The sequence below is a fragment of the Canis aureus genome, chromosome 4 (assembly GCF_053574225.1).
Source record: "Canis aureus isolate CA01 chromosome 4, VMU_Caureus_v.1.0, whole genome shotgun sequence".
Classification (NCBI taxonomy): Eukaryota; Metazoa; Chordata; class Mammalia; order Carnivora; family Canidae; genus Canis; species Canis aureus.
Window position 1 is genome coordinate 24,708,023 of NC_135614.1, and position 20,512 is coordinate 24,728,534.

At 51.8% G+C, this 20,512-nt stretch overlaps 1 protein-coding gene and 1 long non-coding RNA gene across 2 annotated transcripts; one reads left to right on the top strand and one right to left on the bottom strand.

The window, feature by feature from the left end:
* Positions 1–10,155: 10,155 nt before the first annotated feature.
* On the bottom strand, positions 10,156–12,142 carry LOC144312334 (uncharacterized). The gene is made up of 2 exons (XR_013377809.1): positions 11,579–12,142; positions 10,156–11,188 (listed from the first exon to the last, which is right to left on the bottom strand). It is a non-coding gene; the product is annotated as an uncharacterized LOC144312334 (long non-coding RNA).
* A 32-nt stretch (positions 12,143–12,174) lies between these two features.
* Positions 12,175–14,354, top strand: DDIT4 (DNA damage inducible transcript 4). The gene is made up of 3 exons (XM_077894912.1): positions 12,175–12,334; positions 12,458–12,716; positions 13,003–14,354. Exons 2-3 carry the CDS (start codon positions 12,518–12,520, stop codon positions 13,494–13,496), a joined length of 693 nt encoding a protein of 230 aa, XP_077751038.1. The 5' UTR covers positions 12,175–12,334; positions 12,458–12,517; the 3' UTR covers positions 13,497–14,354.
* The last annotated feature ends 6,158 nt before the right edge of the window (positions 14,355–20,512 follow it).

The window sequence follows — 20,512 nt, forward strand, 5'->3', positions numbered from 1 at the left end:
TTCTCATGCCACATGCTCATATATGAGCATATATATTTATCGGGAACTCTGTGGGCCTGGCTTTGTGCAGGGCACTAGAGCTCCAGGATGAAACCTACCCAGCCCCTAGGCCCCTGGAGCTTGCAGTTTAGTGGGAAAGACAGGCATAGGCTGGAGGGTATTATGCTGAGTGAAGTAAGTCAGTCGGAGAAGGACAAACATTATATGTTCTCATTCATTTGGGGAATATAAATAATAGTGAAAGGGAAAATAAGGGAAGGGAGAAGAAATGTGTGGGAAATATCAGAAAGGGAGACAGAACATAAAGACTGCTAACTCTGGGAAACGAACTAGGGGTGGTAGAAGGGGAGGAGGGCGGGGGGTGGGAGTGAATGGGTGACGGGCACTGGGTGTTATTCTGTATGTTAGTAAATTGAACACCAATAAAAAAAAAAAAAAAGGATTAAAAAAAAAAAAAAAAAAAAAGACAGGCATAGGACGCCCGCACAGATACATACATGTAGAATTCCACTTGGAATGAATGCCTTGAAAGGAAACACCCAAGGTGAAGACAGAATGGGGCCATCAGGGAAGGCCTCTCTGAAGAGGTGATGAGGTGAAGGGAGAGGGGGCCGGTGCAAGCCAGCAGACCGTGGGATCTGGCTCCCACTCTGGGCTGCTTTGGACACTTCCCCTTTGGTCTTCTCATCTGACAAGAAGGGAAATCCCCTTTTCAGTTTTAACTTTCTGTGACAATAATAAATGCTATCAGAGTTCACAGGAAGCAAGTTCCCCACTGCCTGGGAGGAGGCTGGGGAGACTTCTTCACTGATTTCACATTGACCCTGAGTCATATGTGGGCTCTAGTTCCATTCAATTCTGGGCCAAATACTTGCTAAGCATATATCATATGTATCTAACATACGGAGGGGTGTGTGAGTGTGTGTGTGTGTGTGTGTGTGTGTGTGTGGTGGCCATGTTGGTGGGTGTTTAAAGATTTAAAATCCATGAAGGGGGTAGCCCCTGTGGCCTAGCGGTTTAGCACCGCCTTCGGCCCAGGGTATGATCCTGGAGTCCTTGGATCAAGTCCCACATCGGGCTCCCTGCATGGAGCCTGCTTCTCCCTCTGCCTGTGTCTCTGCCTCTATTTCTCTGCCTCTATTTCCGTGTGTCTGTCATGAATAAATAAAAATCTTAAAAAAAATAAAATATAAAATAAATTAAATTAAATTAAATTAAATTAAATTAAATTAAATTTAAAAATCCATGAAGGAGTTTACAATATGATGTGGCATCAGACCCAGGATGGGATCATTTCAACATACGATGTCATGTCAGAAGAGAGTCACTCATCCCCAGCTCTGTGAATTGGCTTCAAAGCCAGGCAGGTTTAGCTTGGCCCCAAGAGGGGACCATGGAGCTTCCCACGTGTGTTCAGAGAAGTCTTCTCAATGGCCCTGAACTTGAGATCAGTTTGCAATCAGAGCTAGAAAGGCATGTGGGAAGAGTAATCCGTGTGAAGCCAGGAGCAAGCTGGAAGGGAAGACACTTGACACCACAGAGGAAGGACTTCCCACAGGGCACAGGGAATCTGGGGGAAGTCAATCATACTGGCATTGAAAGAAAATGAGCAAAAAAGTGGTGTAGGGAGCGCAAGTGTCTTCCAGTCTCCTCCCAGGCCAAAGATTTCATACTGGGGGTGGGGGGGTGGGGGTGGCACCAGATAGAAGACAAAAATCTGCTATTACCTCTCTCAGTCTCACTTCCAGGTCTATGTGTCTGTTTCTCTTTAGTGTGATTAAAAATATTGTAAATTATATGCTTATACTATGATGTCCTCCTTTATGATCTACTATCCATGGCTGTATATATTTTGCACATCCACATACATATTACTGTGCAAAGTTGTATACACAAAGCCATGCATACTATACTTTATGGAAAATTTAAGAGCGTTTCAGAAGTAATTAGAACCATCTGTGATTTTCCCCTCCTGGGCTGTGGGAGAAAGATAAATCTTGAGATAGCAAGGGGCTGCCCTGGAGGCTTGCTGGGCCAAGGTAAGGAACCAGACTCACTCTAAAGGCAATGGGGAGGTGTTAAAGGGTTCGAGAGGGAGGCCTTAGTAAAAAATCAAGGGAGAGTTCCAGGTGTTCCTGGTTTCTACTTAAGAAAACAAGAGTTGCCTCCAGATTGGAGCAGTAAATCTCAAACCAGTTCTGTCCACAACTCATCTCTCTGCCTCACTTTCTCTATCTGTAAAGGAAAACCTCAGCCGGCATAGTGTGGGGCCTTGGGACCGCAAGATCAACTTTGGCAGAACGGGAGGCCCAGAGGCTGAGGGGCCTTTAGGCCAGCCTCAGGAAAACCCAGTGACATCGTTGTCAAATCTGAAGGTCCTTTCTTGCCTACAAGGCTGGCCAGCTCTGAAGTTGGTGCTTCAAGCTTAGATTCCTGTTCTCTGGGGAAAGAGCTTGGTGAAGCTTCTCCAGGCCTATTGATGTCCTTCTTTCCAGGATCAGAGACTCTTAAAACTTCCTGGGAGAGTGAGGCAACACGCCTCATTGTGCAGCCCTCAGCAAATGCAGCAGCTGCACCGAGTGCTAAAGAAAAGCTCCCATAATAACCATGTGTGATAATAAAAAGATAAAGAGGCAAATAGGTATGTAGGTCAGCTCAAAAATAGCCACCCACCCATTTGGCCTGGGTAACCATTTATGCCAGGTGGGTACAAAGGGTTTTCTTCCTTCCCCTTCCGGGCGGATCATTCCCTGCTCTTTTCAAGGTTGTCTTAAATGAAAACCCCTTCCAGGGGCCGGAGCTGGAGGTGGCCTGGGTGGTTCTGGCCTGCAACCTTGCAGGGGCAGGCGCTGCTCCCCCCTGCTCCCCCTGCACGCACTCCCTCCGCCAAACAAATCCCGGGGTCAGAGGGCACAGGGCTTGGCCTCTCTGACGCGGGTTCTTGGGGCTAAGTCAGGGTTTGGGGTGATGACTCACAGACACTCCCCCCGCCCGCCCCCACTAAGGTTTTGCGCACCCAGGAGGCCTCCCCTAGCCCAACAGAGAACGCTTTGTTAGCGAACCCGATCGGAGGAGAGTTACAGCCCCAGGGTTGTGAGGGCCTCCCCAGCCTCTCCCTCCCTCCCCTGCTCCTCCTCTACTTCCCCCTCTTTTGCCCTCAACTGAAAGGCGCCGGCCCCTCCGCCCCGCCCCCACCCGCAGCCCGGCGGCCCGAGCGGAACGCTGAGCTCAGCATCTGCAGCGGGGCCGCTCGCTCCCGGGCGGTGGGAGGAGTCTCGTTCCCGGGGGCGGGGCCGAGGCTAGCCCCGCCCCTCACAGCCCCGCCCTCTCTCGCCGTCCCTCTGTCATGGGCCTCGCCCCCCCCCCGCCCCAGGCACGTTCCCCGAGTCACGTCCCGGCTTACCCCAGTAGGGGTCCGCGGAGACCAGATCCCCGCCCCACCCCCCCACCCCCCCCACCCCCGCACACGCCCCCATTCAGCTGCTCTGCATCTGTCACCTCCGGGCCGGGCTCCCTGGAGGGCGCACCTCTGCGGGGGTGGGGGGCGTGGGAGGAGGGGACAGCCGGAGGGGGTCTTCCCTTCCCCCCCATCCCGGCTGCCCCCCCCCACCCCCACCCCGTAGATCTCGGGGGAAGCACTGCATGCAGCTCTTGTGTGCACCTCTTCCCAAAGCAGAGCCTAAAAATCTAGAATTTTTTTGGTTTTTAAGTACAGGAAGATTCAGCACTGGCTGCTGGATTCCTGTGCCAAAGCCTGTCTTTTGTGGGTTTACAAAGGGGACACTGGGAAGGGAGAGGCCCTGCTTTTGGCGCCCCGCTTCCCGGCTTGGCCTTACTAGATGAGACTGGAGCTATCGGGAAGGATCCCTGAAGTGGGGGAGGTGGTGACAGTTACTGTCACTTGTGGGTCTGAGGGTGTCTAGCTAAAGGGAAAACCCTTGGGTGGCAGTCTGCTTTGCTCCTGGGTCAGCCCGGCTGGGCCTTGCTGAATTCTGCGAGGGAGAAAGAACCAGATCAGATAAAACAGGGACCAGACCAGGGGAGAAAGTTTTTGTTAACAACTCCGTAGCAGCCCCAGGTGTTCGCTCTATCAGTTCTATACCACCGCTCGCCAACATGGGCTGCCCCACATTTCCAGCTGTACAGTCCCCTTTGGCTCACAGCTAAGCCTGCCGATGGCGTGGAATCACGGAAATGAGCCTAGATCTAGAGTCACAGCTCCAACCTGATGACTGTATGACCTTAGGCAAGTCGTGGCACCTATGTGAACCTCAGGTTTCTTACCTGTAAAATGACACTGCCCTGCCTTGCCTACACCATACACATTTTATTTTTATTGACAGTGGTATGAAAATACTAAAGAACATGGAAGTGTTTTTAAAATCATAAAAAGCGGGATCCCTGGGTGGCGCAGCGGTTTGGCGCCTGCCTTTGGCCCAGGGCGCGATCCTGGAGACCCGGGATCGAGTCCCACATCGGGCTCCCGGTGCATGGAGCCTGCTTCTCCCTCTGCCTGTGTCTCTGCCTCTCTCTCTCTCTCTGTGACTATCATAAATAAATAAAAATTAAAAAAAAAATTAAAAAAAAAAAAATAAAAAAAATAAAATCATAAAAAGCTCCAGAAAGGTCACAGATTTTTGTGGGCTGGTGGCAAAATTGCCAGGTAGAACCGACAGTTCCCAATCACCTGTCAGCCAAGGAATTTCAGAAAAAAAGGCCTAGTAGACCTTGGGCAGCTGCCTTCTGCATAGACCTGAATTTCCCAAGCCTTTCCCAGCTACTAAAGCCACTGGGAGATAAAAAACACTTCTTTTTTTTATTTTTTTTTATTTAAATTTTTTTTTTTTTTATAAAAAACACTTCTGAGTGAGATTATAGGCTTAGAAAGGAGTGAGGAAGTGGTGTAAGCCTGAGAAAAGAAAGTTCCTGAAGATTAAGTGAGGCCTAACTTCCAGGACAGTGGGAGATGGTGGGCACCGCATAAGGCTCCTCACCCTCCAGCTCAGTTCCTTGTCCATAAAGTGGGCAGGTGGGAGGGCTGGGGGGAGGTGCTCCTTGGGGGCCTGCTGGCCCTAACATTCAAGAATTTTAAGGTTCATTTCACTGACACAAGAATTCTTGACAGTGAGAGGGCCGACTCCCCCTCTCTGCTGAGCCCTCTTAATCCAATCCTACTCACTCCAGCCCCTTGGGGTACCCAGAGGCTAGACAGCCCTCCTGGTCTCTTCTCTCTGAAAAAGTAAAATAAGTGAGCTCATTTTTGCTGTGAGCCTGGATTCAGGCCGTCCCCACTGTGGCAGCTCCTGATCATCCTTGTCACCCTCATCCCACCCCCAGCTGGATGAACAAACCCACTGTGACCCCTGCCTCCCTTTTGATATATGGCAATTGGAAACCCTCCAAAGGCAAGAACACTGAAAGGGCTGGACCTGGAAAGTCTGCTCCTACCTTCCTGGGCAGGCCTCTTCCAGATGGTCTGTCCCCCTACAGGCCAGGCCTGGGATTTTTAGAAAAGCAGCCCCATGGAACTCCCATGATTTTTCCTTCATTATAATCCTTGTGGAAGTTGAAGAGGCCTTTGAGATCCTCTAGTTGTGGGTTTTCAAAACTGGGGTATGAAAATCCCAACACTACATGAAGCCACCGGATAGTCACAGTGTGTCTTGTGTGTGTGTGTGTGTGTGTGTGTGTGTGTGTCTTTTTTTATTTTTATTAAAAGGTTTTCTTGAGGGGTTGATTGGTTTCGGGGAAGGGAAGGGAGAAATGAAGGCATTGAACTAGTGACTTAAAAGTTTGCTACTAGGAGCACCTGGCTGGCTCAGTTGGTAGAACATGTGACTCTTGATCTTGGAGTCAGGAGTTTGAGTTCCACATTGGAGGCAGAGGTTACTTAAAAATTAAATAAATAGGAGCCTCTGGGGGGGCTCAATTGGTTAAGCGCCTGACTCTTGATTTCAGCTCAGGTCAGGCTCTCAGGGTTGTGAGATCGAACCCTGCGTGGGGCTCTGTGCAGGTTGTGAAGCCTGTTGGGGATTCTCTCTTCCTCAACCCTTCCCCCTCTGAGTAAATAAAGTTTGCTACTAAAATGAACACAGATAAATTGTAAAGTCATAGAAATTACAGATAGAACGTAAGGTTGCATTATTTTGAAGAAGAAAAAAAAAAAAAACCCAAACACCAGAATTCAAAAACATGCTTCCCAGAAACTGCTTCTGGTCACAGCCCAGAACTCTATTCATCCTTAGAGGTCAAATAACCTGAACTCAGGTCAGGTGTCTCCTGTCCCCTCACAAGATCCGGACTTGCTTTAGAAATCAAGAGCCATTTAGGGACGCCTGGGTGGCTCAGCAGTTGAGTGTCTGCCTTTGGCTCAGGGCATGATCCCGGTCCCACACTGGGCTCCCTGCAGGGAGCCTGCTTCTCCTTCTGTGTCTCTGCCTCTCTCTGTGTGTCTCTCATGAATAAATAAAATATTAAAAAAAAAAAGAAGAAGAAGAAAAAGAAGAGCCATTTAGCCTGGGCCTCAGGTACTAACTGGAGAGGGGTGTTGCCTTCCCTTCCCTCCTCCTCATTGCTGTCTTTCCTCATAAGGGTTAAGAAGCTGGGGTTGGAGAAGGATCCTGGGAAGCTGCTGGAATTCCTTCCTGGGAGGCATTGGGGTGGGTTAGTGAGGACAGAGCCAGTGTCCTGGAGTCTGGCTGGGCCCTTAGGACAATTCGCTTGACCACTCTGGCTGTGTGGGAAACAAGATGGTGGAGCAGTGCAAGTCTGGTAAGCCTCTGTGCCTTTCACCCCCACCAGAGTAAAGGGAGGTCTGTCCGGATCCTCTACCTCTCAAAACCCCCATCTTTTGTCATGGTGGTTTACTGAGCCAGCCCTTTGTGGGGTCCCCTCTGCCCTTGCCCTACTCCCTGGGGAAATGACTCGTGAAATGTAGGATTCCCAGAAGTGGCTGGCTGTGAGCTCACCATGGTCATGTATGGGCTTAGTCTGCACAGCCGCATGCCACCTCACCTGCCCCGTACCCACCCCCACCCCCACCCCACAGGCAGGCCCTTTGAGAGGCTGGACAGCCAACCTAGTGTTCCTTCGAGGACCTACCTTTCTTTCTGAGAGGTCAGCAGACATCTCAACTAAAACAGAGCATGAAGGGTGCCTGGCTGGCTCAGTCAGTAGAGCAAGTGACTCTTGATCTCGCAGTTGTGGGTTTGAGCCCCACACTGAGTGTAGAGATTGCTTAAAATATCAAATCTTAAACAACAACAACAAAAAATCTCCCAGAGAACTGTTGTACAAAAGGGCCCCTTGCAGACCTACCAAATCAAAATGGGGGTTGAGGAGGTGGGAATCTATGGTTACAAACTCCTCAGGTGATTCTAATTGTAAGTTGGGCTTGAAAGTCATCGATTAAAATGGCTGGACTCTCACTCTGGGCCTCAATTTCTTCATCTGTAGAATGGCACTATCTTCATTCCTCAGGGTGTAAGTAGAAAATACGGCTTTAAAACATTTTCTTCCAAAGCCCACACAATACAATGTATTGTTAGTATTTCCATTTTACAAGTAGCTCCATTTGCAAAAAGATTCCCCACTGAGTTTTTCTGTCTCCCTTCTACAGCACAATCAAAATCCTATCTGAAGCCCTGGGCTGTCAACAGCTTTACACAACCCTCCTAGTAAACCAGGTGCATTATGATCTTGCTATTTTGACAAAGTTGTTTGTTGTTTTTCAAGTAAAAAAGCCACAGAAGTCCTGGGAACACTTTTGCTGGCTGCATTGTCCCCACCTCCTACCACACCACTCCACCCTCTCCCCACTGCCCTGACCAACTGGCTCCTCCTGCCACCTCCACTACCCTCAATGAGATGTTTCCAAAGAACTGCGAAAGCGCCCAAGCACAACCTTGCAGGCAAGCTCGTTGGCCTTCAGGGGTTCCCATCTTGAATTTTAGGGCTCCCACCCCAAGATCTGGTTTAACTCCCCAAACTTGACTGGGGTGATTTGCCAGACTGAGGCCCTGGGAACCATGTGCTGGACAGGGAGAGGCAGAAGGCCAGGAGGGAGTGCTCATTGACTTTCAGTTGCAGGCTGTGGTGGGTCCAGGTCCCTTGGGAACAGAGCAGAGCCCAGGAAGAGGCAGTGTCTGCGTGGTCAGGGCCCTGGCCACAGAGATTGGGACATGGGGCCTGGTTACTAGCTCCAGAGGCCTGAGTCATTCAGGACGTGACACTAGGCCACTCCTGCTCAAGATTTCAGCCAGTCTCCCCACCGGGGTTGTCTTGATGCCAATTCCATGTTGCACAGTGTGTCTATGTGAGCAGTAATCCCTAGAGCACAATTCCCCAGAAGACATATGCAAATGCATGGGTCTGAATGGGAATGGTGCCCTCTGGAGTTGTGCAAAAGAGTAGCCCTGCTCCAATAGTATTTTTAGGAGAATGACTGTGGGCTTGGGTCTGGGGTCTCCTTTGGGATAATAAAGATGTTTTGGAATCAGAGGTGGTGGTGGCACAACATGGGGACTGTACTGAATGTTACTGAATTGTTCACTTTAACATTAACTTTATATGTGAATTTTATCTCAAAAAATGTTCTTAAAAGTATTCGGAGGCATGTGAAGGTGGAGTACTAAGTACTTTAAAAGATTCCCCACGGGATCCCTGGGTGGCGCAGCGGTTTGGCGCCTGCCTTTGGCCCAGGGCGCCATCCGGGAGACCCTAGATCGAATCCCACATCGGGCTCCCAGTGCATGGAGCCTGCTTCTCCCTCTGCCTGTGTCTCTGCCTCTCTCTCTCTCTGTGTGACTATCATAAATAAATAAATAAATAAATTTAAAAAATAAAATAAAATAAAAGATTCCCCACTCCTGGGATGCCTGGGTGGCTCAGGGACTAAGCGTCTGCCTTCAGCCCGGGATGTGATCTTTGGGTCCTGGAATGGAGTCCTGCATCGGACTCCCGGCATGGGGTCTGCTTCTGTCTCTGCCTGTGTCTCTGCCTCTCTCTCTCTCTCTCTCTCTGTGTCTCTCATGAATAAATAAATACAAATCTTTAAGAAAAAAAAAAAGATTACCCACTCCCAGCCCCGAGTTGAGGGGAGGTGGGCAGGAAAGGTTCAGATACACCTAAGGCTCTTGGTAGCCCTTGCCAGAAGGGGAATAGAAAGGTAGCATCCAGGTCTTCCAAAGGCCCACCCAAGAGGCCCACCTAGATCCTGGGTATCTAGATGTAGGTCTGTAATTCTGGGAAAATTCACCTTCTTGCTTTATTCATTCATCTGTTCATCCGAGGAATATTCACTGGGCCTTTACTATGTGCTGTCCACTGGAAGTTAAGCTCATAGTCCAATGGGAAGAGTAAAGTGGAAATAGTAACAGAGATATGCACAGGGTATAAGGATGACATGACATGAGGAGGGGCACCTAAGGGATGGGAAGGTTCAGGTGGGTGTGCTGGGGAAGGCTTCTCGGAGGCAGAGATGCCAGAGCTGGGTCTCCACGGCTGCAGGCAGGACATGTTCAGGCAAGTCTGACCTGCAGCCAGCTTAGGCCAAAGGGGAGTAGTAGGGAAAGAGAAGCACACCAAAGGCAGGGTTTATAGGATCTCTGAGGTCTCTGAAGAGGCCTGGCTCAGAGGCTAGAGACAGAGCTGCCTCCTCCTTAGGAGCTTCCCCAATTTTAGGTGTTTCCCACCTTCCCCATCTGCTTCAATGTGGGAAGGGGTGTGTGAGGTGGTAATGAAGTCTTTCCAGCCCCAGCCAGGTGGAAGGGATCCCATCCTTCAACTCACACGACGAAACAATGCCCTTCACCCTGACTCCACAGAGTGGCTAACAGTTAAGAAATCCCTTGTCTAGGTCCAAAGGTTCTCCTGGCAGACAATGGTATGGGGCTTTGCCCCCTCCTTCACAGAGGTGAAGAGTGTCAGGGGGAAGGCTGTTTAGAGCCTTTCCAGACAGACCTCAGCCAGGTCTCCTAGCAGGTGACTTTATCCTCATCCTGTAGCCCACTCCCTCCTGCTCTGGGAAAAACCTCCAGGGTTAAAGCTGCTGGTCTTTTTTTCCATCGCTTTTTAAAAACACAATGAGACAACATTAATGGACTTATTTTGAAAAGAAACAAAATTACTCAGTGCCCATTAACACAGCCCTTCTCATTTGGGAAAAAATGGTTTTATTAACAGAATGAGACAGTGAATAAAAGAAAGGTGCTTAGCACACTACTTCATGATGGTGTTTATTGAATATGAACGCTTCCTAGAGAACTTAGCTCTCCACACTGGCTCTGGATTCTTTTGCTTATGAATATCCACTTTTTAAAAAAAACCTTCTATTTTTCTTAGTATGCCACTGAAATATTTCCTTTTTTTATTTTTGCCAGAGAGAGAGAAGCAAAAGAAAAACACCCAAAATCTATCTCCTGTCTCGGGTGTCCCCAGCCCAGTTGGCTTGGTGGGAAAAGCCAACGGTACTGTGACAGATTCATTCCCTGATCTTCTGTTCCCCTGACAAAAAGACACATCTCTCGGATCACCTCACCTAAGTAAAGGGTGATTTCAAAAGAATGTCATCTGCCACCAGCCCTCCAAGCACTTCTCCTAACCGCCCTGACCCTGGGGTCTTTAAGGCTCCCAGCAAGTGACTGGAGCTGAGGACAGGAAGAAAGGGCCAGTGTTCCAGGCCTTCAGTGCCCCAGCAGCTAAGAGGCTATCTCACTGGGCAGCAGTCTTAACGCTATCTTCTAATCTGATTCCCCTCATTTTTTTATCCATAAATGTGTCTCCAGAGGCGGTTCTCCCATCTGGAAAATGGGGATGGGGTGCTGGGCTTGAATTCTCGTCCTTTCTAGCTCAGGTCGTGGTTTGTTCGAAAGGCCCAAGGGTCAGCTTTTTTTTTTTTTTTTTTTTAATTAAGAGGGGGTGGGGATGGCAGGGGCCCGACCTCCAGCAAGTGTCATCTGTCACGTGCAAGCCCGCCCCCCCGAGGCGAGGCCCGCTGGTCGGATCTGGTTAGGCTCTTAGTGTGGGAGCGTCTGATGTAAATTTGGTTCCCTCTTCTATCCGGATCCCAGTGTCCCGTAGTGATAAGCATTTAAAGACGTAAAGGTCGAGTCGTCCGGGCCTCCTCCCACCCTCAGCAATCATTTTGTCTGGGAGCACCGCCGGCAGGCCAGATTTCCTGTGGCACCGCCTGAATGACGAAACACGGGATGGCCATTGCACTCCCGGACTTTTCCGGAGATCTAGGTCCTTGGTCCTGATGCAACTCCCCGGGTCTTTTACACAAAGCACGCTGAAGGGAGGGGCGCTAGGACCCGGCAGACGCCCGGGACTCGCCCGCACGGCCGGCGGGGGTGCCTCCCCCGCAGAGCGGTCGGTTTGTAGGACCCGCTGAAGGTCCGTGTGTCCGTCTGGTTTGGGTGCCCGTTCTCCACCCCAAGTCTAGGCGCTAGGAACCCGAGCCCAACATCCCTGTCCCAGCCACCATCCCCAAGCCCTCTCCTTGGAAGCATTTGGGGACGGGGGGCAGGCGGGGCACGGGCCTCCCCCATTAATCCACCCCCTGGGGCTGCAGAGTTACCAGGCGGGTGGGGCTGCAAGGAGGACCGGGCTCGGCGTCCCGAGCTGCCCCGGCTGGACCCGGACCCCACCCCCACTTTCGACCCTCTGCAAGGCCGGGTTGGCGTGGGGTACGTGCGCGAGGGCCTGCCGGGTTAACGTCTGCTCCCCGCGCCCGAGCATCCACCGAGCGCTTACTAGAGCCCGCAGCTGCAGGCCCCCGGACGCGGGGGCAGCCGTTCTCCCGGCCCGCCGCCCCCCGGCAGGCTCCCCCGGCTGTCCCCCGGCTCGGTCACGGCTACCCCCTCCCCCAGCAACAGGACCCTATAATAAACAAGTCTTTCCTTGATCCTCCCCTGCCGCGAGCGCCCTCGGGGACCTTGGCAGCTGCAGCCGCCGCGGATCCCTTCCAGAAAGGGGGCGTGGCTGCGGCTCGGGGTTCGGCCGGGAGCGTTCTGGGGCTCAGCGGGGGCGGGGCCAGGCCGCTGTCACCGGGCAGGAGAGAACGTTGCGAACGTGCGCCCCGAGCCCATTGGCTGAGGGGAGCCACACTCCCGGGCCGGGATTGGGCCGCGGCGCCGAGGGGGCGTGGCCTCCCCGCACTAGTCCTTATAGGCCTCTCGGCCCGGGTGCTAGGGACCGCGGCTGGCCGAGGGGGAGGTGCGGGTGGGTGGAAGGGACAGGCCTGGGCGGCGCTCGGGGGTTGGGACCAGTTCGCGCACCCATTCAAGCGGCAGGACGCACTTGTCCTAGCAGTTCTCGCCGACGGAGCTAGCTGGTAAGTGTCCCTTTGTGTGTGCCGGTCCCTCGGTGGGAAGGCCTCGGCCCTGCGGGTCCCGGGGCTCTGAGGCTGGTCCAGCCCCCAGCCTGACGCCGGGTCCGTGCCCCTCGTGTCTTACAGCGTTTTCTGCGGTCCCGCATCCGGAGCGTCTCTGCAAACGTCCTGGCGGCCGTCCCCATCATGCCTAGCCTTTGGGATCGCTTCTCGTCGTCGTCCTCCTCCTCGTCGTCCTTGCCCCGAACCCCCACCCCCGATCAGCCGCCGCGCTCAGCCTGGGGGTCGGCGGCCCGGGAAGAGGGGCTTGGCCGCTGCGCGAGCCTGGAGAGCTCGGACTGCGAGTCCCTGGACAGCAGCAACAGTGGCTTCGGGCCGGAGGAAGGTAAGCCGTGGGCCGGGACCGGGCTCGGGCTCGACTCGAGGGGGGCCGGGGAGGTGGGAAGGCCCCGCTCTGGAAGGGGTCAGCGCCGCCTTGGCTCCTACCCCGTCGGAGCCCTGGTTGCGGACGGGCGGGCGGCGGGCTGGAGGACGGGGACTGGAGCTTGGGGGCCGGGTGCGGGGCAGCGACGGAGGCAGGAGGGGGCCGGGGTGCTGCTCTCTTAACGGAGCAGCACCTCCCCCTTTTGGAGCTGCTCTCACAGCCCTCTCGCGTGCGCTCTCCCTTGCAGACTCGGCGTACCTGGATGGGGTGTCCCTGCCCGACTTCGAGCTGCTCAGCGACCCCGAGGATGAGCACTTGTGTGCCAACCTGATGCAGCTGCTGCAGGAGAGCCTGTCCCAGGCGCGGCTGGGCTCGCGGCGCCCTGCGCGCCTGCTGATGCCCGGCCAGCTGGTGAGCCAGGTGGGCAAGGAGCTGCTGCGCCTGGCCTACAGCGAGCCGTGCGGCCTGCGGGGGGCGCTGCTGGACGTCTGCGTAGAGCAAGGCAAGAGCTGCCATAACGTCGGCCAGCTGGCCCTCGACCCCAGCCTGGTGCCCACCTTCCAGCTGACCCTCGTGCTGCGCCTGGACTCCCGCCTCTGGCCCAAGATCCAGGGGCTGTTCAGCTCCGCCAACTCGTCGTTCGTCCCCGGCTTCAGCCAGTCCCTGACGCTGAGCACGGGCTTCCGAGTCATCAAGAAGAAGCTGTACAGCTCGGAGCAGCTGCTCATCGAGGAGTGCTGAACTCGGGTCGGGGGGGGGGGGTGCCGACCCTGTCCCCACGGCAGGGACGACTGAACTTTTGAGGTGGACATGGGCACGCAGGAGCCGAGGGACTGAGGCCTATCGTTTGAAAACTGACGACAGCCACCTGAGGGGAGGAGGGTGGAGGTGGTGGGGCACATCGCGTTTCCATGGAAGCTCCCAGAGATGTGCAGGTGGCTCCCAGCTGGGGGTATGTGCCCCTCAGTACTGTAGCATGAAACAAAGGCCTAGGGGCCAACCGGGCTTCTGGCTGGATCTGTATGTAGCATGTACTTTATTATTTTTATTGTTACTGACAGTTAAGAGGACAGTGGTGTGACAGAGCCAGGTGAGCAGCTGGGCTGCACTGGCCTTTGCAAGGGGGTGTGTGCTCCTGGTAGCGGCCCTGGTGGGAGGGGGGAGGTCAAGGTAGTTTGTGTATTTCATGGTCTCAAGGGGCCAGATGTGTTCTTTGTTTTTGTATCTTTTGTTTTGTTTTTTGATCAGAGCTTCACTACTGACCTGTCCTAGGCAGCTATCTTACAGACGCATGAATGTAAGAGGAGGAAGGGGTGGGTGTTGGGATCACTTGGGGATCTTTGACACTTGAAGAAAAAAATACACCTGGGAGCTGCGTTTGCCCATCCCCCAATGTGTGCTGAGGAGTTGAGCTGTGAGGGGATGGGGCTGAGTGGGGTGGGGGCTGGAACCCCTCCCCCCCAAGGAGTGCCATCTGGGTCTTCCATCTAGAACTGTTTACATGAAGATACTCGCTGTTCATGAATACACTTGATGTTCAAGTATTAAGACCTATGCAATATTTTTTACTTTTCTAATAAAAAAAAGTGTTTGTTAAAATGGTTGAGTCTTCTCGAGTGCTGTGAAATAAAAGGAGGGGGGATGGGTGCTGGTAAGAGGCAAGTTTCATCAGACTCAGGTCCACCTGTGTGTTTCTGTGTCCTTTTCCGGGGCTGCCTGCCAGCCTGGTAATGGAGGTATGTGGATTGTGTGCTGCCTGTGCCAAGAACCCTGGCGCCCTTGGCTCTGTGCGGGCTGATGCTACCAGGGGAAAGCACTGGAAAGCCCTGGAAGGTGAAGAGTGAGTCAGACCTCCCACTGAGCCCGAGTCCCAGTAGGGAGAGCTCACCTGGTTGCCCTGGGTTGGAAGGTCTGGCTACAGGGCTCCCTGAGCCCAAGGCATTCATAGGAACTAGATGGACTAGAAGAGACTTTTCTTTCTTTCTGCGAATAAAAGTCACAGTTCCACCTGTCATGCAGTCATGAAAATGACAAAATTGGTCTCTGAATGGCAAAGACTAAGGAGCAGGAGTACCAAGAAATGGAGTTAGTCCCAGCCTCTTACTAGACAAGGAATCTTGGGCTCCCAGGAACATGACCTGCTACTGGGAGGAGGAGGTGTGGCCCTGGCAGGTGCAGAATGAACAACACACACACAAACACACGCAGAGCAAGGGGACCGCAGGCCCGCCTGCATGGATTCCTTGGGTGACTTGGACTCATTGTGCTCTCTGGGCCCCAATTTCCTTATCAGTGGAGCTGGGGTTGGGCCAGATGAAGGCCAAGGCCCTTCCACTTCTCCCTCCCTGTGCCCGTCGGGGGAGGGCAGATCTCCCACTCTGGCCTTTGGAGAGCTGTTATCTCCCTTGTTTCTCTTCCTGGTCCCAGGCAGGTCCTGTTTACCAAACGTTACAACAGTAGTTCTTCCCCTTGAGTGTGTGGGGCCCGGGTTAAAATGCAGATCTCTGGGCTCGGGCAGAGATTCTGGCTGTGTCCCCCTTGGGGCAGGGCCCCAGGAATCTGCATTTCCCCCCAGCAGTACTGACACTGGGTCCGAAACTTGGCTGGTTTCGAAGACTTGCATCTCTTTGGTGGAACTGAGTGAACTGCTCCCCAAAATGAATGCACTTGGGTTAGAACTAGATGTGAAAATGCTGATAATAAATGAGAAGGTGCCCAGAGCAGTTTTAGGGGAGCCCTCACCCTCATTTTCTAAGCACGTCCTCCTAATAGGCACCCTGTGAGGGCTGGGTGGGACGCGGGTTAGTAATGTTTCACAGGCTAGTAAACACAGGCCCCAGGCCTTGAACGACCATCTTCTGATGGTGGCTGATCTTGTCCACTCTCAGCCCCATCAGGAGGGTGGGAGCTGGGGGTGAAGGGCGCTCAGCCTCTGGGGAGCCTCTGGGCACACTTCCTCGGGAATTAAGGTCGGCACCAACGCTCACAGCTGTATGTCTGTTGCCCCAAAATAAGAGTGAGGGAAACAACCATGTCAAGCTCCAAGATCGTCTTGGTATTTAGAGGCAAGAACTGGAGGGCAGGGTAAGCATGATCTCCTCTCCAAGACCGCAGGCCGTGAGCACACTTGGCTCCTTTTCTTAGATGGTCAGACGAGGCCAGAGGAAAGCTTGGACTCCCAAGAGAGCACCGCTGAGTCGCCATCTCCTGACCAGACTGACTTTCCTCATCACCAAGCTTGAAAATGTCCCCCAGGAGGGCAGAAAGGCCCCCGGGTGTTGGGGCCAGGGGTAGCTGGCCGCCTCCTAAGATGCGGCAGGGAGCTCTGTCTCAGGTACTGGGCTCTTGAAGAGAAGACAGGAAGATAGGAAAGCCTCCTTTGCTGCTTAGACTGAAAGCTAATGAAACTTACAGACTTACAGATAAAACCCAGCTTTGGAAAATGCTTCCAGAAATTGTTCCCTTTGGCTTACAAACTTTGTACTGACCACTTCTTTTATTTCTATTTTCCAACTCATGAGGATACTACTCTAGAACCTACAATAGCTCCCTCTTGTCAAATTCCACTGTCTGCCTTTCAAGACCTTTGCTACTGGGCCCTACTTGCCCTATCCAGGCTGATGGCCCCCCATACCCTCTACAACTCCCCCTCTTTAGGTACAGGTCAAGATGGACTGTGCCCTTCTCTCATCCCAGATTTTGGTGATTCTAGTGCCCTTTACCAAGGATGTCATCCCTCTGTTCTGTCTGCAAACCCTTCCCTTCCTTTAAGACCCAGAGTGAGGGGCACCTGGGTGGCTCAGTGGTTAAGTGGCTGCCTTTGGCTCAGGTTGTGATCCCAACGTCCTGGGATCGAGTTCCGCATCAGGCTCCCCACAGGGAGCCTGCTTCTCCCTCTGCCTATGTCTTTGCCCCTCTCTGTGTGTCTCTCATGAATAAATAAATAAAATCTTAAAAAAAAAAAAAAAAGACCCAGAACGAGCTCTAACCCTTTTAGGATTCCCTTCTGCCTCCTCCTGCCTCCTCCTTCACAATCATAGTGTTGAAAAGTCAGCAGTTTTCTGATCTCACTGTATGCATTTGTTTCATATCCCTCAGTTCTGTGGGATACCCCTGGGTTCCCCTCAGGCCCTGGCTGGCTGACGGCTTGATTGTGCTCCTCTTCTTGGGCTCAAACCACACAAGACACCCCCCCCCCCCCCCCCCCCCCCGCCAATCCCCAACCAGTCTCAAACTCTCAGGCTAAGGAGACAGGAGGGCAGGGTAGAAACGCCTCATTGTTTAATCATGCCTGCTGCCCAGTTTAAAGGAACAGTAAAGGCGAAGGTCCTGGAAGGGAGGCAGTGTCCCTAGTGGTACAGACCACCATGCTGTGGTGAAATCTGGGTTCGAATCCTGACTCAGACCTTTTTTTAGCCAGTGACCTAGAGGAAGTCACTTGGAGTTACCTCATCTGTAAAACAAGGATAATAGTGAAGGAACTTGTATATAGAGTCATAACTGGGCCCCACCGTGGGCAGAGGAAGCCAGTGGTTGCACAAGAGATGCAGGCCCGAGCTGTGGTGGAGATGGCTGCATAGTAAGCACCCTGTAGTAGGGATCACCTTTGACCTCCTTCCCACCTGGTCCTGCTTTCATCTAACATCTTTTCAAAAGTCACCATCTTAACAAGAGTCATGTCAACACACAACGTTAATACATTCTTGTAAAAAACATCCTTTGGGGGGCATCTGGCTGGCTAAGTGAGTACAGCGTGTGACTCTTGATCTCAAGGTAGTGAGTTCGAGGCCCACACTGGGGGTAGAGATTACTTAAAAATAAAATCTTGGGGTGCCTGGGGGGCTTAGATGGTTAAGTGTCTGACTCTTGATTTCGGCTCAGGTCATGATCATTCAGGATCATGGGATGGAGCCCTGCGTTGGGCCCTGCATTGGGCTCTGCACTGGGCATGGAGCCTGCTTAAGATTCTCTCCTCTCCCTCTGCCCCTCCTCATGCAAGCTTGCTCTTTCCCTCTCTCAAAAAAATTTAAATCTTAAACAAACAAAACCATCATTTGGGAGTAATGTGCTTATTAGACAGCTGCACCTCTAAGCTGTGTCTTCTAAGCCTGGCACATATTGCACACCCCATATTAGATTCCTTTACTTCTACCTCACTGTAAAGAAGGAAACACAAAGGCCTAGAGTGGCTCAGTGAGCGAGGCTGCAGGGCTAAGCTCGGAAGTGTGGCCTCCTACTTCCGGGGCCTTCCACTCATTGCCCTGAACCCTCCCTGGCTCCCAGCTGGTGGGTGTCCCAGCTGGTGGGTGTCTGGTGGGTGTCCAGCAGCAGGCTGAGGAAACATGAAGCACAGAAACCAGGCCCAATTGTTACAGGACTCTGTCCTTATCCTGAAAGGGGGGCCCTTTATGAAAGAATCACAAGTTATTAAACCATCTATTAAACTCCGACACAACCATGCATGGAGTCTCCATCCTGCTCTCATGCATGAGCTGTGCACGGAAACATCTGTGGCCATGTGGTACTGACGGCTCTGAAGGCAGACTCTGATGGGGTGCCATTTCATTACTGCATTCACTCATTCAACCTATATCTAACTAGGTGGCTCTGTGGGACTGCAAGAGAAAGCCAAAATAAGTGGGAACCCTTAAGGAGCAGACATCCCCTCCCATGAGTGTACATGCACACACACACACACATATACACATTCCCACATAATCACACACATTTGCAGGGAACACTATGGGGCATAAAGGCGAGAGTAAATAGGCACACACCCAATTTTGCCTACCCCCTAACTTCCCAGGGAAAATTATCTAGCAACGTGGAACCATTAATGGACGCTTGGGTGGGGATCCCTGGGTGGCGCAGAGGTTTAGCGCCTGCCTTTGGCCCAGGGCGTGATCCTGGAGACCCGGGATCGAATCCCACGTCGGGCTCCCAGTGCATGGAGCCTGCTTCTCCCTCTGCCTGTGTCTCTGCCTCTCTCTCTCTCTCTGTATGACTATCATAAATTAAAAAAAAAAAAAAAAAAAAGTTAAAAAAAAAAAAAGGACGCTTGGGTGGCTCAGTGGTTGAGCATTTGCCTTTGGCTCAGGTCATGATCCCGGGGTCCTGGGATCGAGCCTGCATCAGACTTTCTGTAGGAAGCCTGCTTCTCCCTCTGCCTATGTCTCTGCCTCTCTCTCTGTGCGTCTCTCATGAATAAATAAAACAAAAATCTAAAAAAAGAAATAAACTGTATACTTAAAAATTGGTGAATTTTATTGAATGTAAATTGTACCTTAATACCTGTATTTTCATTTGAAGAAAGTACATGTACACAAAAATTAATTCAAAGTGGATCATGGACATCAATGGAAGAGCTAAATGGAAAAGCTAGACCTTAAGGGTTTTAGAAGAAAATGTAGGAGTTAGTCTTTATGGTCTTGGATTAGGCAATGATTTCTTAGGACACCAAAGTACAAGTGGTAGAAAAGAAGATTGGCAAGTTGGACTTTATAAATGTTAAAAACATTTGTGCTTCAAAGGACACAATCAGGGATCCCTGGGTGGCGCAGCGGTTTGGCGCCTGCCTTTGGCCCAGGGCACGATCCTGGAGACCTGGGATCGAATCCTACGTCGGGCTCCCGGTGCATGGAGCCTGCTTCTCCCTCTGCCTGTGTCTCTGCCTCTCTCTGTGTGTGTGTGTGACTATCACAAATAAATAAAAATTAAAAAAAAAAAAAAGGACACAATCAAGAGAGTAAAAAAACAACACGGGAGAAAATATTTTGCAAATCATATATATGATAAGTGATTTGCATCTAGAATATATAAAGAACTCTTTTTTTAAGAGGGGGGAGGGGCAGAGGAAGAGGGAGAGAGAGAGTATCTTAAGCAAGTTCCATGCCCAGCATGGAACCAGGTGTGGGCCTCCATCTCAGCTTGTGACCTGAGTCGAAATTAAGAGTTGGGTGCTTAACTGGGAAAGAGAAGCAGACTCCCCACTGAGCAGGGAGGCCTACACAGGGCTCAATCCCAGGACCCAGAGATTATGATCTGAGCCGAAGGCAGATGCTCAACCAACTGAGCCACCCAGGTGCCCCCCAAAACAACTTTATCGATATAATTTACACATTCTAAATATCACCCGTTAAAAGTATACAAATCAATGGTTTTTAGTATATTCAGAATAATGCAACTATCACTACAACCAATTTTACAATATTTTCATCACCCTCAAAAGAAACTGTCTATGAGCAGTCACCTCTACTAATCAACCACTAATCTACTTTTATCTCGATGATTTGTCTATTTTGGACATTTCGTACAAATGGAATCGGATAATGTGTGGTCTTTTGTGATCTCTTTCACTCAGGCTCATCCAAATTGTGGCATGTATCAGTACTACATTTCTTTTTTTTAAGATTATTTATTTATTTATTTGAGAGAGAGAGAAAGCAGAGAGTGGGCACATATGAGGAGGGGGTCGGGTGGGGGATGGGCAGAGGGAGAGGGAGAAGCAGACTCCTTGCTGAGCAGGGGGCCCTATGTGGAGCTTGATCCCAGGACCCTGGGATCATGGCCTGAGCTGAAGGCAGATGCTTAACTGACTGAGCCACCCAGGCGCCCCAGTACTACATTTCTTTTTACTAATGAACAGTATTCCATTGTGTTGGAGAGACCACATTTTGTTTATCCTTTCATCTGTTGATGGACATTTGGGTTGTTTCCACTTTGATTTTATGAATAATGCTGTTATGAACATTCACATA